The 22,826-nt window shown below is 38.9% G+C and overlaps 1 protein-coding gene across 7 annotated transcripts in view; it reads left to right on the top strand.

Moving 5' to 3' along the window:
- ARHGAP12 (Rho GTPase activating protein 12) overlaps positions 1-17,519 on the top strand; it is a 79,362-nt gene extending 61,843 nt beyond the window's left edge. For 3 of the 7 annotated variants that reach the window (XM_085301382.1, XM_085301380.1, XM_085301378.1), the window contains 9 exons: positions 6,537-6,641; positions 6,993-7,091; positions 7,986-8,094; positions 9,146-9,265; positions 12,007-12,105; positions 14,204-14,281; positions 15,336-15,470; positions 15,750-15,852; positions 16,285-17,519. In XM_085301382.1, coding sequence (XP_085157508.1) covers positions 6,537-6,641; positions 6,993-7,091; positions 7,986-8,094; positions 9,146-9,265; positions 12,007-12,105; positions 14,204-14,281; positions 15,336-15,470; positions 15,750-15,852; positions 16,285-16,459 — 1,023 coding nt within the window. In that variant the 3' untranslated portion in view covers positions 16,460-17,519. Of the gene's footprint in view, positions 1-915; positions 1,039-6,536; positions 6,642-6,992; positions 7,092-7,985; positions 8,095-9,145; positions 9,266-12,006; positions 12,106-13,238; positions 13,484-14,203; positions 14,282-15,335; positions 15,471-15,749; positions 15,853-16,284 lie in introns of those variants that run through there. The other 4 variants (XM_085301379.1, XM_085301383.1, XM_085301384.1 and 1 more) reach the window with 3 other exon arrangements.
- Positions 17,520-22,826: the final 5,307 nt, after the last annotated feature.

Here is a 22,826-nt window from a genome sequence, read left to right as displayed (position 1 = left end):
CCACTGCTCTGTCCTCATCTACCCAGCCAGTCATTCCATCCTARAAGGCTATCAGATTGGTTAAGCAGGATTTCCCCTTGGTGAATCCATGCTGGCTACTCCTGATCACCTTCTTATCCTCCATATGTCTGGAGATGACATCCAGAAGGAGCTGTTCCATCACCTTTCCAGGGATGGCGGTGAGGCTGACCGACCTATAGTTGCCTGGGTCCTCCTTCTTGCCCTTCTTGAAGACTGGAGTGACATTGGCTTTCTTCCAGTCCTCAGGCACCTCTCCAGTTCTCCATGACTTTTCAGAGATGATGGAGAGCAGCCTGGCAACAACATCTGCCAACTCCCTGTATGTATGCTGGATTGAATTATCTGTAAGGGAGACTCATGCAACCCTGCTTATTAGGGAGACTAATGTAAATTGTGTTGTACCTTTCAAATATAGTCATTCAGTAGAAAAAAAAGTATCAGATATTTAAGTGCAGCAAAAGTGTAATGGTCACTGTATGATAATATTTGTGTGAGAGACTGTCAGGTCTCTGTACTGTCAGATATCTAAGTACTGTCAGCAAAATAAACATTAACAATATAAATAAAATAACCTGAAGTTGAAAATGTTAAGGGAGAATTTCTTTCAAGGACTTTGTGTTGCGTATCTGTTTGCCTACTCACAATTGGCTTGGTAGATCTGTAAATATTCAGTGCTTTGTGCTTGGGAAATATTTTGGGGATATTTAAAACTGAGATCTGTATCAATATTTTAATATGATGAAGTCAAGTCTAACAGTCTTTCCTATGGTAAGAATTACATTTTATCTTCATCTTGAGAATAATTGTTTAGCACTTGACTGGTGATTGATAAAACCATATCTTTTTTTATGTGCATTGTTTTGTGACTTCATCATTCTTCTTTTTCTTGTCAAGTCATTTTGCCAACGGAGCTCAATTCCTGAGCTCTTGCTCTCGCTGCTTTCTTCTTGGAAAAATGCTCTCAGTCGTCGGCCTGCTGTCACCTATGTATACTCTGAACAAGTTTCAGCTATCGCTGTATGTTTTCTTGTTGCATGCATCTTGTCACTGTAAGGCTATTTGCCACTAATCTTGAAAGTAAATTTGAACTTCTCCAATGTCTGTTTTGTCATTTCATGTAACACCTTGTGTATCCTGTTTGCTATTTTGTGAAGGCTGTTTAAGGAACAAATTAACACAAGTGATTGTAATGATCTTATAATTATTCTAATGGAACAAACTGCAAAAATTATCTGGTTCATCACTGTCAGCACTSTAATCCCAAATTTGCCTACTATTTGAATCACTAGTGTCTTAACTAATAAAGAGCATGATACAGTCAGTTTTTAACAGATATTTTATGACTAATTCTTTCTAACACAACTAATTTGGTATGTTTGTAAGATACCTATGATGCCTTTGGTGTAATGATATACGTGATATTGATTCATTATAGCTATAATTAGAATACCTGAAAATGTAAGTCTTATTCCTAAGAAGATGGAAGTAAAAGAGCTGAAGGATGTTCTGTTTGTATATCAAATGAAGAAAGCTGATGTAAATTGTAGGATGCTTTACTTGTAATTTAAGCCTCTGTAGATAGTTACGTGATGTAGATACCAAGTGCAGAAATGCTGTTTATGAGAAATTGATATGGTAGTTTGTTGCTGAGGGTGGGTAAGGAGGCATTTTAAATAATAACGTCAGCACTGGAAGAAGAAACAGGCCTACTAGCTGTGCAGCTGGCTTTTAATCTCTTTTTCAATGCTTTCATATAATCAGACTCAAACTATAGTTTACATGAAAAAAGCACATAGAAAACATTAAAAGCAATGTCTCAATTTGGCTTCTTGAGGACTGAAGTTTTGGTGGCTTATAAAGCCATTTTAGCATCTTKATTGTATCCCCTTGAAATTAAGAAGAGGACTATAAATTTGGAGTTTAGATGGGATTCCTGAGACTTAGACTATTGTGGTGATCACTGCCTTGTTTTTCTGGGGAGCCAGTAACTGCAGGCTTATTTAATTAACCTTGTGCTAAAAATGATGCAACTGCCTTTCCTTATGTCTTCAAATGCGTTACACCGTGTGTGGAAGCTCAGACCAGATAATTTGTAAAAGTTCTGTATTCTTTAAAACACCATTATCTATATGGAAATTTGTGGGCTTTTTCAATATTATTTCAGAGAAGTTTAAATTTTCAACTGTTTGGAAAAAAAAGCCCCTCAAATTCTGATGTGAAGGAACTGTAACATCCATTGCAGCTTTGTAAAACACAGCAAGTAGTAATTGCTTGGAAAGGTTCATCTGCCAAACTTCTGTAGTAGCTGCATGTCATCGACATCAAGTGGATAAACTTCTCAATTAAACATTAAGGAGATAAATGCTCTTAAAGTTTGAACTGTGCAAATTCATTTTACTTTGTTGTACCACTGTGTCTATATGCAAAGGTGCTGTATGTGCATTACTACAATTCATCAGTATTGCACAGCTGAACATACAGGAGTTCTGATTGTCGTGAAAAGTTTGGATTACAAACTTTTTCAACAGAGTCAAGCTGCAAAACTTTTGTCCATCACTTGCTGTGACAAGGCAGAATATAGTTTGATTCTTCAATGGCATCTTCGAAAGTGTTAGTCATTCCAAATACTTTTCTGTACTGATAAATGCATCAGACATCCTAGAAGTATATGGAAATTACTCCAAATTGTTGGTCAGAATTACTGTAGGTGACTGCTGGTGACTGTATTCTTGCGTGTGCATTTCAGTTACATCAGTGAAAGAAGAGTGGAACAACAGTCTGGATTTAAAATAGGAATTAAATTGAATTCCAGTTGCTCAGAAAAGGTAGAAATAAGGGAAGTAGTGTTTATTTTAAGAAGTTTCAAATCCATTTACTAGCAGTTCAATGATCTTAGAGAAGTTGTTTATGTTATTTTTGGTCACCTGCCACAGCTGATTATGATATAAAAAGCACAATACAGCTACTAGAAACTGTATGGATACCACAAACCAACGGAAGAAATGTCTCTCTAAATACTATTTTTTTTTTCTTGCCAAAGCTGTAAGTTTGGAAGCTCTGTTACCAGCCACAAAGAAGCATTTGTCCCCTCAGTACTATTTCTACTTTCCGTCTGTATGTGAGGAAGACTTGGAATTAAATGTTCTACACAACTCTAATCAGGAACAAAATCACAGGAATGGCAGGTGTCATGTGTACATGCCTCATGTGTGCAAGTGTTCCCATAAGTAATACCTAATTTTGTTGCTGAAGAATGCTGATTGAAATGTCTCAGTACTGACTGCGTGGGTCGCCCTGTGGAGGCTTCCAGGACTTACCACAAACTCCTGCAAGACTGAAGAGCCCTTTTATCTTTCGGTGTCAGCACAGATCTTCAACATGGCCCYTCAACTGCTCATATCTATCCTGTCTGAAGAGGAAGATGGGGGAAAAAAAAATCTATTCTCTTTAAAAAGTAAAATTACCTCTGGCATGGAAATAGTGTACAAATCTCATGATTGCACCCCCCTGCCCACCACAAAGCGGGGGGGGGGGGGGGGTCATATATAGATCAGCCGGCAGTGCCACGAATAGACCTCTCCTCTCTCTTCGTTTCAAAGTGCTTTTTTTTTCCTGCCCTTTTTATTTTTTTTTCCTCTTCCCTAGTTGCTTGGGCAGCTGAAAAGAGGAATCACTGAGAACTGAATTTATCTTGGCTAGTGTGGACTTTGACAGTGCCCTCTGTTTTGGGAAAGCAGAATTTGGCTAGCTGGTTGCAGATGCTAAAGATTTTCTCTCTACTGCTCTCAATAAAACCTGTTTGCTTGAGGAGCATCCAGTTGCCTCTGAGTTAAACCTTGTATGCAGAGCATCTGAGCAGCTTTATAGCGGATTTGCTCCTAGAAGATTTCAGAGAGTGAAATAGCTGTTGGCTTCTCATTTTCACGCGCACACACACACACAMAAAAAAAAGGACATAAGACTGCTCTAGTGCATCAGAGTGATGCTTGCTTGCCATAGGGACTTCTGGATCCTCATACAGGAGTAATTAAATGACCATGCTGACTATATCTTAATATAATGGATTGAACTTGATCCTGAAATGCATGGATTTGGGCTATTAAATAACAGTATCCTTTGTAACATGGGACACTGATCAGTAGGGGAGTACAGTTACCAAACCAAATCAAGTCCAGAAGGAGAACAGCCACTCCTTGTGCATCTGAGTGAAATGTTAGTTCATGTTGGGGAGGAGCAGATCAAAACTGAAGAAGAAAGGGAACCGTTTGTTTTAAAGGATAAGGGTAAGTTAAACGTGCAAAAAAAATCTGATTTTTTTTTTTTAACATTTCTTCAACATTGAGTTCCTGAGTAGTCTTCGAAATATACAGGGCAGAAGAGAACTAAGAAGGGAAGCCCAGAGGAGAGGCTGAATGTGCCTCAGAAGAGGCTCCTTGAATGTGCGCTCAGTCCCTGAAATGCACTGTGTGAAGAACTCCTTTTCCCCCCTTCTGAGAAATGTGGCTTCTGATTTTTGGGGGAGTTTTGTGCCAAAGGTAGTTGGGCCAAAGACAGGGCAAGAGTGCACTGGCATGTCAAGGGATGTTCTGGCTCGGCGTTCGGCAAACTAACGTACTCAAAGTCGAGAGGGGAATTTTCCCTCTGGTCAAGGGTACTGACTGTTACTGTTATTGCTGTCGCTGGCTGACTTCCTTCCCAGCAGATCATCTCTTGTGCTGCCTAGGATCGCCTGGGAGGCCCTTTAACAAGCCCCYAATCCTGCAGAGGACTCTGCCACGACTCTCCTCCTCTCTCCAGTCACAAACGCTATTAATAGGTTTTGGACTTTTGCAACAACGTGTTTCAAGACTGTTCTGGGCTGTCCAGCAGCATTTTTGGTTGGTGTACTTCGGTCACATGTGAAGTTGCTGTGTGAATCTATCTTGAATAGTAACTTAGGTAATGTTTTGTAGTTGCCTACCGCTGCGAGGACGTAAGGATGCAGAGGAATTTTTCCCAGTTCACAGCGCCATGTCTGAGTGGGACCTCTGTCAAACTGGTTATTCAGAAATTTTTTTGGATGAGGAATCAGAGAATCATGTTAGAAAGCTGACAGGTTTTTTTTTGTTTGTTTGTTTGTTTTGTTTTTTTTTTTGTCTTGGACAAACTTGAAATATTCTACTAGTCCAATATTTTAAAGGTAAAATAAGGAAGTTTGGTTAATGCTGCTTAGGTAAGCATAGGTTAAGGTTAGTTAGTTAATGCTACTTCCCATTCAGTGCCTAAGTTAGGAACCAAGGGAGGAGATTTACTGGAATAAACAGCCTGTCTAAAACATAATTAGCATATATTAACAACCTTGCTGGGAATTTAATCAGAAGCAGATTAGTTCTATYGTCTAAGGCAGTTTTTCCTCACCTTAGATAAGTTCCTCTTGACCAGAATGGAAACCCTCTGCTTGCAGCCAGGAGCATGTCCTGAAGCTAAAGTCACCCAGAGCTGTTGCACAAAGAGTGTTCAGACAGCAAATACATTTTTTTAAGAAATAGAGGACAAGCTTTCTTATGAACCTGATGCTACAAGCTGCCCCTAGGATTAGTACAACATGCAGTTTTTGTACCAAAACCAACTGGCTTACAGCTTTGCCTGTTCASTTATTTACTTATTTTATTCAGAGCTATTTTTGTTTGTTTGGATCACTGAATTAGTTTCCCTGGTAAATGGGACCTTAAAGCTGTGTTGTGTAGGATGAAATTCTAGTAAGTATTTTAAAAACTTACTGAGGAGAAATATAAAATTAGGAAKAAAAAATAGGTCACTGATGTTCTCAAATTGTTTGAAGGCTTGCTTGTGAGCAAAATGCTTTTTTTTTTTTTCACTTGGTCAGTTGATGTTTCTGTAAGAGCTAGACAGTGAAATTATTGTTTACGTTCAAGGATATACTGCAGTAGTGCATTGGAAGCACTGAAGGAAAATATGAAATTTAATGTAAAAAGCACTATTGGATTTATTAAAAGAGAGCTTCTGAAAACGTGAAAACTGAAAGCTTGCTTTCAGTGCAAGAACACCTTGTGTATAAGGRCGTAATGATTCCTGTGAAGCAGGGCTACTACTTCTGATTAGTTTTTTTTGCTTTTACATACAAATATTGGTTAACTAACAGTATTTTTTGTTAGCTAGGATTTTTTTTTTTTCTTATGCTTTGGACTCTCTTAACTAAAGTCTACTCCAGGGAATAYATAATATCTATGTATAGTCTACTGGATTTTGATTGTCATTTAAAATTATTTAATTTTAAAAACTTTAAATTGAATAGCTTTAATCAGGCATACTTAAAAGATTTGTGTGGTGGTGGTGGGGTTTTGTTCCTTTTTTTTTTTCTTTTCTGCTATCACCTCTGGTTTGTGGCAAGGTACTGTTTTGCAGTTAAATTGTGTAGACTGCAAATAAAATGTGTTAGAGGATTTCAAGAGTTGGTGCACATTAGGAATTCCCTTTAAAAAATAAATTCATGATCGTTGTTCCTTTTGTTTCAGAAGTTTGGTGTCAATCAGTCTAAGCCAGAATTTACTGTGGATCTCAAAGGAGCATTGATTGACTGGGCTTCAAAGGACAAATCCAGCAAAAAGAATGTTATTGAGGTGAGTTATTATATTTATATGCAGAATTACTTGTACTTAAGTATACTTTCTCTAAACTTAAACCTAAAACCTTCAGTTAGCTCAGTTCTAAAATTCTATGTATTCTCTTGTTTCTCAAATATATGTGTAAGTTTACATTAATACTTGTAAGGGTTGTGCATTCTTAGTGTACCTATGTGGGATTTACTTTGAGTTAAGTGGACTGTTACTGTTTTTATTGGTAAGGATTCTTGAGCTAATATTTGTTATCTAAAAGTTATGCCAGGTAGAAGTTTACACTGTCTTAGATAATTTCACTCTGGAATTCTAGCATGTTTACAAAGTCTGACATCTCTTTTTCTTTCTTTAAAGCTAAAAACCCGCCAAGGAACTGAACTCTTAATTCAATCTGATAATGACAGCTTTATTAATGAGTGGTATAAAGTTCTTAATTATACCATCAACAATCAGGTATGTGTTTGAATTGTGAAGACTCTGTTTTCAGGGTGGCGTTATTTAGCAAAATAATTTGTGTACTATCTACATGAGTGCTTCATCTTTGTTTCCTGGTTTTCTTTGGTGTGGGCTGGAGGTTGAGGATATGGCAGTTCCTGCTGATGACTAGCAAAATAAAATTAATAGTGATGAAAGAAGAAAGATGGTCCACCTGACTAAGAATCAGGAGATGGTGGACTAAGTTTCCATCTCAGAAGTGAGCTTCCTTCTTCAGCCAAATGCTTGTTCTGTCCTAGTGACTTCAAAGGTGCTGATGGAGGGGCATCTTTGACTATTTTTATTACATTTTATTGAAAATATGTTGAGAGAACAGTAATATGCAGYGCAGGAATTTTAGATTCTAATATATTAACTTTGTCAGAGTGACTTCAGTGTATGTTGTAACAGTGATGAAAYTCTCCAGCTGGCATTTCTATTTTCTATCACAGGGAATTCTAATTGCTGAAATTAAAAATAGGTAAATGCTCAAGAAAAGTTTTTTAGACCTTATGAAGTGCAAGACCACATAAATGAAATAATGAATTTGTCTACTGGAGTGAAAAAACACTTTATTGTTTAGTGGTTGATGTAATGAAGTGTTATCATTAAAGGCTGGTTATACTTCAGTGTCCAGCAAAATTTTCTCTGTGTTGTCATATGATCAAGTAGTGTTTCATAAAATTATTCACTTTGCCAGTGAGAATGGTATCACCTTTGAATATATTTTTAGCATCTAGAGTTCAGGAAGGAACCAACTGACTATCATTAAAGGGAAAAAAGGTATACTGTAGAACCCTACAGGAAATGCTGTTGTTCATCCTATATTCTAAGTACTGACAAACTGACTACTGTATCTTTTTAAATCAATAGGTAGTAGAGTCTGATGAAGCATTGGAAGATGAAGTACCAGATTCCCCTGGGRTTGAAAAACAAGACAAAGAGAAAGAGAAAGAGAATAAAGACTCTAAGAAACTTCGTTGTGAGTTTTAAAATTTTTAGTGATGGATTTCAGTTATGCCTAGCAAATTAAGGTTAGAAGTGGAAGCAAATTAAAAACAAAAAACTCCAAAGAGCTGCTAGTACACAGGAAAAAAAATTATGATTTTTTTTCTGACTTTAATGTTATTGATAGAAAAGAATTCCAAAGGCCATTGAAAATGAAACTACTCAAGTTTGGAAAGAGGCTTTGATATAGTTCACTCTGTATAGTGGTGCCATTTAGCAACTGTTTACTCACATTAACTTAATAATGCTTAAAAATAAACAAAAATGTCAAACATCATTAATGCCTACTATATGGAGCACAAACAATAGGAGAAGCTGGCAGTAGTAAAATGGATTATTTTCATGATGTCTAATGCACAGAAATAAGCAGTGGTTTTTTGATCTAACTTTTAAAAATGGAGTTAGATAAGACTTTTTGACTATTTGCATATTCAAATCTGTTTGATTTGGATTATATTCCTTAGCTTTTGCCTCTGATACAGCATCTGTAATTATTTTCACTATTAACTTGAGCTGCAGTTTCATTGAGTTGCTAATTCATGTTCTAGCAGCTCATTTAGAGAAACTAATAAATTTTAATTACTTCAGAATTGAGAAATTAATATTTGTTCCCTAACCACAGAAATATATTAATCAAGCAGACTATTTTCCATCTTTTGCTTCCTGGCCTTATATTAAATTTGCAAGAAGAGGCAGACTGAGTTTTGAAACACAGTTGTAGTTTTAAAATGCCATGCTCAATTTATACATGTCGGTCACCATTTAGTCAGTGTTACAAGCAACACTATTTTACAAGACCTTTAGGAAGGTGGTGTCTCTAGGTAGTTTGAAAAATGGATGGTATGTACAAGAAACTCCAGAAAGTTAAGGAAAAAAAAGTGTGAATGTAATGCAGATTTAAACAGTTTTATGTTAATCTCTTTGGGCTTTAAATTAAATGTTTTTCTGTTGCTTTTTTGGCAGACGGATGCGATGTGAATTTTATCGGTATTCACACTAAATGCATTTTCTTTTTCTTTTTTCAGCAGTGAAAGCACCTAGCAGTATAGATTCTGCAGAACAGAAAAAGACCAAAACAAAACTGAAGAAATTTCTTACACGGCGCCCTACATTACAAGCTGTCCGTGAAAAAGGCTACATTAAGGGTAAATGAACCTTTTAAATAAATGAAATAGTTTGAAAGGCTGAATTTCATGATTCAAGTGTGAAATGAGATTTAAATGGTCTAGTTTTAAAGTAAAACATGTACACAGCTGGCTGAACAAAAGTCTTGGTTCTAGAGTGGAATTAGTGATTCTCATTCCTCTGAGCAATGCCGCTAGCTGCTAAGCTTCGTGGAGGTTATCCTTTACTTCAGCTCATTACTAGCAAAACTGAACTGAAAAATCAGAGCCCAGGTGCCTATCTGGACTTGGAATGCTTCTGAACTAGACAGTCCATTCCGTCTGCTGTGCTGAGCAGGAAATTTTGGCTAGCCAATATTCATTTGCTCATACAAGGGAAGGAGAAGTTCTTTTTTTCAGGATGAGACTGAACACGGGCAGGTTTTCATCTGTTTCACAGGGATTTTTGTCCGTCTGAATGGAACCAATCATGTGTCATCTCTTAAGAAATTGCATGCTCAGGCAAACAGGAGGAGACTAAAGGAATCTTCACTCAATCTCCCTCCCCCCGCCCCAACCATTTTTGTTTAATGTACATACTTTCTGAAGTGTTTTGCAAATACTAGATCTTGAAAAGATATTCTAGAATGAAACGTATGAAGGAACTGATAGCTTAATTTGTAATTCTGTTTGTCCCACTTGTAGAAAATTAAAAAGAGAATAGTATATGCGCATGTTCAAGTTAATATGTTTAACTTATTGACTTGATACTCTATAACTTTATTTATTTGTATGCTTTAGCAACACTCTGTAGGTGATGCTTTACTAGTTAAGAATAGCAGCGGGGTAGGCAAATACCAGGCTAAACCATACTGCAATTTGCCTGACTACATATTTCTACCAATGTGCTTCTGTTACATGTGATGTTTGATATATTTATGTACCTGCAAATGGGAATTTAACTGTAGATTATGAAGTTTTAGTTTGGAATAAGAAGGCACTACTCCCAGAGTTCACCTTTTTACTCTGCTTTATAGCTTAGAATTAATATCAGGACTGAGTGACTTAACTTCTGATATCAACAGTGAACACTAAGCAAAGTTTAATTTTTGCTGATGCTATTGGTTGGATATTTAATAAAGACATAAAGGACTGAAGAGTTTGTTATAATTTAAAAGCATAGTGTAAATTTTGAAAGTTGTATCTGTGCTGTACACTTTTACGTTTACTGTTTGTAGTGAAAAAAAAAAAACAAGTCTATCTAAAAGTCTAGTGTATTTTGGTTGTTGCTATAAAACAAACCTAGTAAACTGAAAAAACTTGGCAAAACCAGTATGAGCAGAAAAAAATAAGTTCTGAGCAGAGAACTGTTAATTTTGTTACAGGCAAAACAAAACTACAAAAGTTACTTTAGGATGGGAAAAATAAGTATGATTTCTGTGTATGTGGGAATTTAATGTCAGAGGCGTTGGTAGCAAATTGGTTTTGTTACATACCTTGTCGTCTCGTGCTATCTAACCTGCATCACTTTGCATGCTTCAGCTTCTTGCTGGCCTTGCTTTCTACTACATGGGCTTTTTCAGTCTGTTGTTACCAATTCTGCTTTTACAGCTGGCTGCTTCAGCAGCAGCAGGAGGACTGAGGTGTTCTGGGGTGTACAGCTCACAATAGCATTGTATGCGAATTTGGATGTTGTATATTTGGTTTGGTGTGCTACCTGGATTTCCCAGAACAGTTCTCAGATGCAGCATTATTAGTTAGTTAAAAAATGAGCTAGGTGCTGTTCATGATGCAAATGCAGTTTCTCTCCTGAGTGAGCTTTGAAATAAGAGCTACTGGCTATTGCAAAGAAGTTTACTTACGTTCTTTATTTAAAAAAACAAAGCAAAACTTTCTTCCTTTTATATTTGTGAGCTATGAAATAAAGTGCTCAAGTAGAGAGGTAGTCTCATGGACATGAGCTGGGGAGATACCTGTCATTCAAGCATCTTTAAAGAAAATGTGGAGATAGGTTTGCGAAAGATTTCAGTGCTAACAAAATCTAAGTAAGAGGAGTTCACAACATTATAAGAATCTGTTCTCTGCCCAACCTTATTTTCATTTTTGTTTCAGTTTATAGGTTTATAGAAAACTCACCCTTGGATTGTCCAGTTTTGAAAACAAGTGTCAAAATAATCAGTGTGCATGAGTGTCTATATTTAGATTCCAACCCTACATGAGAGTTGCCTATGCACAGCTCTGAATGGATGTGAATGCCCATTGTTTACAGATCCATTTAGAAGTTAAAGACTACATTAAAGCCTTCCTCTGTAAATGAATATCTAATGATAAATCAGACAATAGTTGCAATGAAGGATTACATCTTACATTTTTCCTTAGTTATGCCAAGAGTTTCTAAGTTTATTAAAGCTTCTTATCTCTGTTCAGATTTCTTAATAAAGATTACAGTAAATGTATTTTATACTCAAAACAAGAATTCAGTACAGTAGAACATGTGAATCCTTTACCTTTCTCATTACAGTAATGACAACATGACTCTCAAGATGAGTTAAAGTGACTTCTGTAGCTAAAGTTCCTTACTCAAGCACTCACACTTGGATATCTGCTGATACCTTTTCTTACTGGGAACTGTTGAGAACTCACTTAAACTGTTTCCACTTTAATACTGTGCTCATCGTATACAGTAGTTTTTGCCCTTTATAGAAGACGGTTTTAACCTGAACTACTTCTGTCACTTGAACTCTGTTCCACTGTAAATCTGTCTTTTTACTTGTCTTTTACAGATCAAGTGTTTGGTTCCAGTCTCACCAGCCTGTGTCAAAGAGAAAACAGCACGGTGCCAAAGTTTGTAAAGCTGTGCATTGAGCATGTTGAGGAACATGGTACAGTGACATTTTTTTGTTTCCAACTCTCTTGCGCATCACGCTATCTAATTTTCGATGTTTTAATCCTTAAAATTCTGTAGATTCCTTCAGAAAAATAATTTGAAATGCYTGTCTGTAGTTAGCATTGAGTTACCAAGTGTGGGGAGGTAGATTGGATCCCATGCTTGGGAGTAGGAGGGAATCTTAAAACTGAGAAATTGGTCTGCTCCAGTGTCTTCCAAGATGAGGAGAAGGCCGGGCAACCTCCTGGCAGCAAGCCTCTAAAGAAAGAGGTGTTAAAAGAAGCAGTAAATAGCTCATCTTGTCAAAATTTTTCATATGAAAGAGAGACTGTCACAGCACAGCCATCAACATTTGGAAGGTTTAAACATGTTAACAAAATCATTTACATTAAAACTTACCTGAAACAAACTTTCAGGAAAAAGTTGTGTTCTAGCTCTGCATATACTTTGACAGCCCGAAGACAAGTCTATCCAGTTACACTGATTGCTAGGTAATGCTTTATTCAACTTTGGATATTAACACTGTCCGCATATTGACCCATTTTTTATTTACTTTCATGGAAAATAAGTTTCTCCTGTATAAAGGAGAAAGTGCTATGTTTGAAAGCTGTGTGTGATGTTCTGGATTGTCAGATGTGAAGGACATCTGTGCTTTTTTTGTTAAACTGTGTTGGTTGTCATGGATGGATATGGCTCTAGTCTGGGCAGGCTTTCTTGCTGGTTTCTTGCTAGTTTCTTGCTGGTTTCTTGCTGATTTCTTGCTGTTGATGTCATTGTCATCTCTCTCTGAAAAGATAACTCACAGTGGATTATAGGATATCAATAATTACCATTCAAATGCATACCAGTCTGTTCATTTGAGAGCATTCTCTTGAAAATCAGGTAGCCGTTAAAGGAGAGTACTACAAGTGAGTTTTAAGGCATCTTCCGTGGAAACTTCATTTTGTTGGAACCTATAGCCTTCTTTCTAAATGTTATTTTATTGTGTAGTGTGGGAAGGGAAAGAATAACTACTTTTGTTGCCTCGCTCCAGTTTCACAAACTGATAGCCTGCTTGTTACAGCGGGTGGCTTTTTTCTTTTTGTGATCTACAGTTTGTGAGAAAGGGTGTTTTTTTTTTTCTTTAAGACAGGATTGCATTGAAGATAGTGGTGAAGTTTTCCTTTTCTGAATACCTGAGGGGAAGCTGACAGAAATGAACAGCTTTTTCCCCACTTCTCCAACTCTTCTTTCTACTACCAACACACTTCAAATCAGTCCTTTCTAAAAAAGCAATGACTAGTGGATTATGGGGAAAAGGGATGTGTCAGATGGTGCTGGTAACTGTGCTATATTGCATCAGACAACTCCTTGAGGAGCTTCAGGGACTGAAGGTATTCTGGCAGCACTCACCCTCTTGGTGACACTGATCGCATGCTGCATTCAAGTAGCATTTCAATTAAATTCTTTACATTCTAATCAATTTTGATTATCTGCAGTAGTAACCATAGGGACACAGTTTTTCTTCTTTGCCTGGTTAAGTGTACAATACTGTAAAGGCAAGGGCAATCTGTTCAGTTGTGAAGGCTGTTGAGTAGCAATGAGTGTCCATGCACATCATTCCTGCTCCATGCAAAACCAGTCACTTGTCAGCTTTAAGGTGCTCTCTATGCATGAATTAATTTGATTTTCTTAACTGTACATTAAAAAATGGAACCTCCACCAAATATGTGGTCCTTGCATGTTGGACTCCCCATTTCCCCATTGCCTACCCGCCAAGAGCATCCTAAATGAGATCCCTGATCTCATTGGGAAAACCTAGAGCTGTTGCCTCATTACTTCTGTTCTAATACATAAAAAATTTGAGAGATTATTTGATTTTGATGCTACCAAACTTGTGTCAGCCAACTAAACCAACTCTGCTGATGTGCCCTGCCCACCACAAAAGCTAGTTTAGCTACAGTTTTAGTTGAATCAGGTATTCTTTGTTATCGTCTACGTGGATTGTTTTTGTTTTTATTTTTGCTAAGCGAACGTATAAATAAGCAACCTAATGCAGATTTTAGAATTTGTAAGTATGTAAGGTATTAAAATGGATTTTAACTTTGTTCTAGGATTAGATGTTGATGGCTTATATCGGGTTAGTGGCAATCTTGCAGTGATACAGAAGCTAAGATTTGCAGTCAATCATGGTAAGTTTCTTCAGCTCTAATGTTCTTATATATATATATTCAGCTTGTTGGCTGAAGTTCACAGAAAGGCCTTTACTTTTTCATGACAAATGGTTGGCATCTTTCAAAGTAAAATTATTTATAAATAGCAGAATTTAGTGTCTAATAGCTATATATGAGTAAAATATCTAGCATCTTGAGGTTTAGTTGTAACTGGAGCACTGAGAAACTACTAGAATATAATCCTAAAGAAAACTACTAAGGCAATTTGAGGGGCAAAATAATTTTAAATTACGTTCATATCTTTTTTTKGGGGGAAAAAAAACACAGTAAGCATATAAAGCTTCCATTGGCTTTAAACTTGTAAATTTGTGCTTTGGGCAAGATTTGCTGCTGCCTGTTGTTATGGGGATCCTCAGCTCCTCTTGAGCCTACCCTGTGTATAAAAACCTCTTCAAAGGGCTATACCTTAGTGTTTTGTTYGGTGGGAATTGGTAGGTAACTTGCAGCTAGGAAGAGGACCAGAGCTTATCTGTGATATGGAAGCTTATTTCCTGATGTTCGGGGACTGGATGTCTGTTATGTCAGCAGTTTCTGTTCCCCTCTGGAAAGCCCCTGTGGTAGGGAAGCTGTGTGTGGTGCTAGTCACAGTTGGGCCACCACTGTCCATTGTGGCCCAGAAAAGATCCTACAAGTGGAGGTGGAATTACTGTTGTGATTTCTCTGTGCCTTTCCTGAGCAGTCTGAGGCCTATTTGTTTAAACTGTAGTAGTTCTTATAAGAACTGGCCTGTAGACAGTGTTTTATTTTAGTTTTTCTACGAGAGCACAGATGACTGTCACTATAGCCTTATGAGTATCTCTCACAGTGCTCAGTCTAAGAAGCAGTCTCCTAGCCGGACACAGAGTTTTTGCATTACCCTTGCACTATTGTATTCCTGTATCCCAGCAGAAAAGAGGCTGAAGTGGAGTAAGTTTACACTGCTTTAAAAACAATGAGTACAGGAAAGAAAGGGGAGGGAAGAAAAGCTTTTGTAATTAAATTGCTAACATTCATTATTAATTTTCTCTTGCAGATGAGAAACTAGACCTGAATGACAGTAAATGGGAAGATATACATGTCATCACAGGAGCTCTAAAGATGTTTTTCAGAGAGTTGCCAGAGCCACTCTTCACTTATAATCACTTCAATGACTTTGTCAATGCAATTAGTAAGTCTGGAATAAAGCATGTGTTTTTTTATATAAATCCTGCTCAATATGCAGAATTCACTTAATTGTTTTAGACAGTAAAATGAATGTTGCAATTATGAATATCTGTAAGCTTGCCTAAAATTGCTTGTCAGTAATATACRGTCTGACCAGGAGATGGCAGTGTACTATCTAATATTAGTGTTGCAAAAGGGTAGATTTTGTTTCCAATTTAAGTTTTATGCTAAAGTTTTAAACAAAAGTGATGACATATTGCKTCTACACTTGTTTCTCTTGCAGAGCAAGAGCCAAGACAGCGTGTCCATGCTGTTAAAGATTTAATCAAACAGTTGCCAAAACCAAATCAGGACACTATGCAGGTACTCTTTAGACACCTGAAAAGGTAAGTATCAGATGGAAGGAAAAACTTTGTATTGCTGATAATCTAAATAATCAAATTAAAACTACTATCTGTTAGTTCCCATTATGCTTTTCTTGTATATGTTGGACTTGATGAAAGTAATATATCAGTCTGTATTTATACAAGTTTGCAGAGAAGCAAACAAACTTTAGGTAGTATGTGTCATAGCTGTGATGTTTGCTGCCAAGTCCTTTTATGCTAAAGGGATTGTGAGAGTATCAGGAATAGTATTTCAAAACAAAACTTCCTTAGAGAAGGGAATCACAGCAGCTGTATATCCTAATAGCAAGAGTAGTCATTAAATAAATACTGTGAATACTTACTTGCCTTAGTCCGTTTCTTTTTTTGTCATCCCGTTGCTCTAACACTGATAAGTCTTTTTTTTTTTTTCTCTCCTCCTCTTCTCACTTCTAGAGTTGTAGAAAATGGAGAAAAGAACCGAATGACCTATCAAAGCGTAGCAATCGTTTTTGGTCCAACCTTATTGAAACCAGAGAAAGAGACTGGTAACATAGCAGTTCACACAGTATACCAGAATCAGATTGTAGAATTAATTCTACTGGAATTGAATTCTGTTTTCGGACGCTGACATTTTTCTAAGAGTTGAAACTGGAAGTGACGGGTTGGCAGCAGTATTCCGTCAGAAGTCAAATCTCTCACTGTACATGATGAGTATACTATGTTTGTGGACCAAGCAGCAACTTGAATTTGCACTTTTGGGGAGGGGAGAAATGGGAGAAATGTTTGAACAGTTAAATGCAAATTAAAGAGAACACTTTGGATTTCTTTGAAAAATTCAATGTAGAAGTGAACTGAAAGTTTATAGTTTGCTTTTTTTAAAGTAACATCTGAAAATTGCAATATAGGTTCATACACTGGATTTCTTGGGAGAGGAAAGAGTATTAATCTCAAACTGGATAGTCTGAAATTTTATTTAAAATTTTTTCTACTTGATAGAAGTCCTGTTAACTGGTAATGAAAAAAATTCCATGAAGTTGTATCCTAAGCTTATGTATTAAAACCTACACAGATCTGTATGACACCATTCCATGGGTCTTCTGCATGCAATGAATGTCTTAAAGTTGTGCTAACAGTTTGGTTTAGTTATTCTGATCTAATCCCTCACTTGGTACCTGCTATCTTTTTTTCCCCTCTGTTTTCCCTGCTTTCTCCCACCTTTTTTTTTTTCTTTTTCCCTTCTTTTCTTTTCCTCTCCTCCTCCCCCAGTCATTCTAGAACTTTATAGAGCAGCACACTATTTCAAACACTGAACTTGTAAGAGTATCCAGCAGCGGATATTTCTTCCGTGGCATAATAGAAGTCATATTTAATACACATGTTCTTCTTCCCCCTCATCCCCCGGGATATTTCCTGGGTTTTGTGTTATACTGATTTACAGCTAAAATCCTAAGTAAATGCCGACTATAACACTGTACTGAGTCCTTGGTATAATCCTGTGGTAGTGGAAGTTTCTTGATGTAAATACAGACTGTTTTTTTGGATTGTGTATATAATTCAGTTGTTGTATAGTTTAAGAACATTCTAGTCGCACATTTCTAATCATGGGTAGACTAGCTACAATAGCATAACGTTTCCCGTGGATGTCTCTGTTTCAGCAGTGGAACAGGTTATGGGGAGGGAGGGGAGGGACCTAACTGTGTGCACTTTTAGATGTTAATTACATTTGCGGGCAAATAACTGTAATGCAAATGGTACTGGAAAAATACTGAGTGTGCTTGCTAAATCGTTAATGCACTACAAGAGGAGCCTTTTAGGTTATTTAATATGTACAGGATACATTAGAAAAAAATGTATTATGAATTCTAACATCTACAAATAGTGAAACTCATGTTTTGATAGATAGATGTTTGATGGAATCCATGATACTAAATTTAAGAATTTCTTTTTACATTAATGTAGAATTTGTAAAATTGGTTTTGAAAGATTTTGTTACAGGGAGCATGGTCTGCTGAAGATTTTTTTTTAATGTATTTTTCTAGACTAACTGCTGTATCTGACATATTTGTTATGTCTAACCTGAATAAAGAAAACAATTATTTTGCAGTTTGCCATTCCCAGTTCAGGCAGCATGGACTCCATTTCAAACAGTAAGACTGCTGTATCTTATTGCTTCGCATGGATGCTGCTTACAGCAGAGACTTGTCATGCCGTATTAGAAGACAAGTGCTTACTTTATAACTTGACAAATTTAGGAATCTCCCAGTCCCTTTCTTTTAACAACTTTAACTCTGTCATAAGATTCAGAGAGGGCAGAAGTAATTTATGGATCTAAATTTGTGGTCTTTAAGACATATTCCAACTTACTTCATGTCTCTCGACTTATTTCACCTTTGATCTGTTACATACTTTTAACAACAAAGTTCCACAGCAAAGGGGATAAGTAGTGAAATACTGAAGTGCGATCAGATGAACAATCTGAGAATTTCATGACCGTAAGACTTGCATGAAATTCGGCATAGATAAAAGAAAATACAAGTTACCTTGTGGCTTTCTCACTGTCTTATTGTGGTAATGGTGAAGTCTTGTGGTTTGTTGCAAAGCAACTTGGGTGAGAATTGTGATAGCTACATCTCAGTGTTGTGTTTTCAGTCTCCTGTCAGGCTTTCAAACAAGAACAGTGCTGAGTTGCCGGTGTGCCCCAGTCTACTAGAAAATATAAATGCAGGTGAAATCTGTTGTTGTAGGGTATTTAAATCCCAACTTCAGTTTTAAAATACTGCTAAATGAGATTGCTTTATTACAGATCACTTTTTCTGTATGAGTGTTTCTGTATTTGAAGGAAGAATGCCTTTTTTAAAAACAGTTTGATAATGAGCTTGAACATAACATTTTTTTCCTTGTATTCCCATAAAATAAAGCATTTTGTAATTACTATATGTAGTATGTTTTTGTGYAGTAAAATTTTGAAGTCTTACTGTTCTCATTTTAAGTTTGGCAAGGTGAAAATGTGGCCTATTTTATTTTGCTTTATTGAAGGAGTAGCAGCAAAACACTCTAACATCCAGGAAGAAGAAGCTGTCCAAGCTGATGGTATACTTGTCTTGACAAACTTGAAATTTTGTTTGTCAGCACACTGGGTTTCTTTACTAGGCGAAATACCTTGTCTTGCTGATCCTACAGTTAGCTTTCTTTCAAAATCAAAAAGAGATTTTTGCATGAACACAAAGGAAAGCTATTTGTATTAGATGAAACTTAATTAAATTTAAATCTCAAACTGAGGAATATATAAACCAGATTTGGCTCCAGTTTAAAACTTATTTTAATACTGAATATAAGTGATCTCAGACATAACCGTTCAAGATATACTGGAGGTCTAGAGCTATGTATGGTGCCAATTCAAATTTTGTTCCAGTAATAGAGCTGCTCAGCTACACAGCGTTACTACAGAACAACTCTTAGATTTGCTTGATCTATACCTAGGATGAGTATCTTCGTTTTAAAGCTTGAGAGAGAGAAGGAGGCACGAAGACATGCCAAACGTATTTAGTCTTTTCAGGTTAGACCAGAAGTACTTTTAAATCAGAGGTGTATGTAAACGGAGCCTCCTGAATGCAAGATTCTAGGTCATTCTTACTACCCAGGCCTGAAGCTTCCTCACCATCTTCCCTGAATGCCGTGATAAATGGCCTTGTTTATTGCATCCGTTGTGTTCTGGCAAGCAAATCCTTGGCTCTTGCAGTCTGAGAGAGAAGGAAGTTTGTAGATACTGTTGTAGCATCAGATAATTCGTATATGAAGCACTGACTTTTTCCCCTTTAAAGGGAAGAGCTTTATTTAGAGACAAAGTAATGATATTTTCAGAATCAATTGGTTAATTCACAAGCCATAACTTAAACTGAACACAGTGGGGCATTCTGCTGGGGCGAAGGGGGAGGCGCAGACTGTCTAATGAGGCGTTCGGCAGCCGCCAAGGAGAGGAGAGTTCCTCCGGAGAATCTTAATTAGCCTCCGCAATTGCAAAGTTTTGTGGGCAAGCAGCTGGTGGGACTGGATCAGACCTTTACAAAAGTGGCCCTATGTGATTGTGGAGCTTAAATGAACTTTTTTTTTTTAAGCATTCTTGTAAACAGAGCACTTGTAAAACAAGATCACACTGTGTAACAAAACAACATGAAAGACATTCAGAGGGAACTTGGCCTCTTCCCCTCCCCACTCCTTGAGAATGAAATGGCAGCTCTAATATTAGTTTCCTACAACTTCCCCAAATGGAGCTGTATCACATACAGGAGAGTTCAGGGTACTTGGCCACTGCTTTCTTTCCAGAGTTAAACTATGTTGCATTCAGCAAGCCCAGAACTACAAATACAATAATGAGAAATAGAATCAGGTTTATTTTTTCTTATAGAACTAAATCGTGCAGCTTATTGCACTAAAATGTAGTTCACCAGAGAAAAGGAGAGCAGATCCTTGGGGTGGGCACAAAGTAGTACCAAATGCAGAACACTGAAGGCAACCAGACAAAGCAGATGTGATGGACAATCATCACAGCAAAGAAACAGTTACTTAAAAAATCCAGAAAGGCAACAGGAGCCAGAGAGCTGAGAGAGCGAGCCAGGCTGCCCAAGATGTGTGTGCACGCAAGGGGGGACCCCCCTCCCTTCAGCTCATGCAATGCCGAGGAAGAAGGCCTGGCCGTGTTTTGCAAGGTAGGTTTCTCTAAACGGATGGAGTTCAGGTGGCGTTGCAAAATGGCACTGCCCACCCTTCTCCGGACTTTCCCAGAGCAAACTGTCGTGTGCGTCAGCTCTTCGGTTACTAGGTTTCGTCTGGGTTCACTCCACACGAACACCTGAATGCTAATGAGAGTCGGGAGCCATGTTGCTCCCATGTAATCATGAAGGCAAGCTGGAAGGTCCTGCCCACAGCGCACTGGTCTTGAGCGTGGCTTAAAAAAACCTTTTGCTGAACTTCTGGTATTGCAACTAGGAAAGACAAACTGAAGCCTGGAAGAGGCTCAGGCCTAGGTGCTGTTTTGTTGAGCAGTTTGATGCTATTGTGCCTGAGGACTTCCTATATGATGTTTTAACACCACATTTAGCAAGATCCTTCCTTAGAGGGAAAGTTATTAAGTTTATTATAGATAAACCATTAGCTGTGCACAATATTAACCCTAAAAATAAAAAACTGGCCATCTCAGTTTTCACTGACGTGAATTTAATTCACAATAGTCACCTCAGTGTTTGCTTCAGCTCTACAGAYCTTCTGCAACCGTCCAACAGGATATGTTCGTTTCTAACGTAAAACTCTTTCTTTTGCTCTTCCTTCCATCCTCTTATTACAGTAGCAGCCAGTGCACAGCTGGTATTTTCGTGACAGAAAAATAGTCAATTCAGACAAAAAGAAACGCCGCACAGCCTTCAGGCCGGTGTCAAAGCGCTGCAGCTGCAGGTGGGACCCTGCTTTCCCCCTTTCTTCTGCCTCCTCGGTCGAATGCACGAGGCCGGATAACCTTGTGTCCGCCTGTCCCATGGACTTCACGGAGCGCGGCAGCCCGGTGCGGCTGCCATACAGCTCCTTCCCCTGCCTAAGAGGGGCGAAGACGGTTTGTTACGACCAGCGACCAGCGGTGGAGTCACCAGCGCTCCGAAATCGTAACGCGCTGCCCCGGCGGTTCGTCCTCGCATGAGCTGGGCCCTCCGGGACGGCCGCCCTGCCTCCCTCCCGGCTCCGCCGGGCGGCGAGCTAAGGCTTGCGGGGTGCTGCAGGCCGGATGGGGCGACTGCACTGGGCCTCGCTGGCCTTAAACYCGTGACCGAAGCTGGCGTTTAGCCTCCGGTTAGGCACTGACTTCCTTGCTCCATCAGATGAAGTRGTTCTCCCGACCAAAGCTTAATTCCCGTAACTGGGTAACAGGAAGGCGAAACACAGGTAGCCGCAACCGCTGCCGTCAGCCCCGCCGAGCAGGGCCCGCTGGGGCAAGGCGCTGCGGCACAGGCACGGCCCGCGAGCCCGGCGCGGCGAGGGACCTGCTCTGAGGCCGCCTCTGCGACCCGCCGCTCCCCCCTTGCTGCACGCTCGAAGCCTTGCAAATCCGGGGGCAGGACCAGCGCCCCGGACCGGGCCGGCAGGGCCCCCGAGCCCGCGGGGCCCCTCGTTGCCGGCGCAGCGAGTCCCTCCACRAGCGACCGCCGTGCGCCCCGCGGCACTGCCGGCCGCGCTCCGGCAGGACAGCGCTGGAATAACATCTCTGCTCGCAGCACGATGCCGGCGCGTGAGGGACGGCGCTGCCATGGCACTGCAGCGGCTGGAAGGGGTTTCCACAGGCAGGAAACACTGCTTGAACACGTGTAGGCGTGCCGTTTTCAAGGTAAAGCTTGTTGTGACAACAAATTATTTGGCTTGGATAAGTTCTCAGCAGCTTAAATTTATGTACAAAATATCAAGGCAACAGATATTAAGAACTGAGATCAAAGAAAAACTAAAGGATTGCCTAGTCTAGCAGATTCGTTTGACCAAATCAAAGACAGTACCTGCCAAGCTCTGCACCAGGGTGGTATTCTGCCCTGAACCAGCAGTCAGCACCACAGCTGGGTCTCACCAGGGAAAGCATAGTAATCACAAATTTGCTTTCAGTTCGAAGCACCCAAGAGCCCACTGCACACTGCCTGAAAGTTACAACTTAAACCCCTGAAAAGAAAATATTGTAACCCCATGCAATGGCCAGTTGTGACGGATTTTCACTCAGTACATTGCTGTACAGAAGATTTGGCTGAGGCACCATCCTGATAAACAGCTCAACGCTGGCAAAGCAGAGCCCTTTCGGTTCAGCCAAGGTGGCCCCTAATTGAACCACCAAATCTCAGGTAGAGTCAGGCGAGCTACACAGTGCAGCCATGGTGGAGCAGATGGCATGGTGGCTGTTGGCCCTCTGGCACCGCGGTATGGTCCTCTCCCAGCTGCCCTGCAAGAAGGCCCCAGCAAAGCTTTCAGCTCTC

This window comes from Rhea americana, unplaced genomic scaffold, assembly GCF_003343005.1.
Source record: "Rhea americana isolate MKP2758 unplaced genomic scaffold, rheAme1 scaffold_176, whole genome shotgun sequence".
Lineage (NCBI taxonomy): Eukaryota > Metazoa > Chordata > Aves > Rheiformes > Rheidae > Rhea > Rhea americana.
The sequence above is the reverse complement of the archived record's forward strand: the minus strand, read 5'-3'. Positions and strand labels throughout refer to the sequence as shown.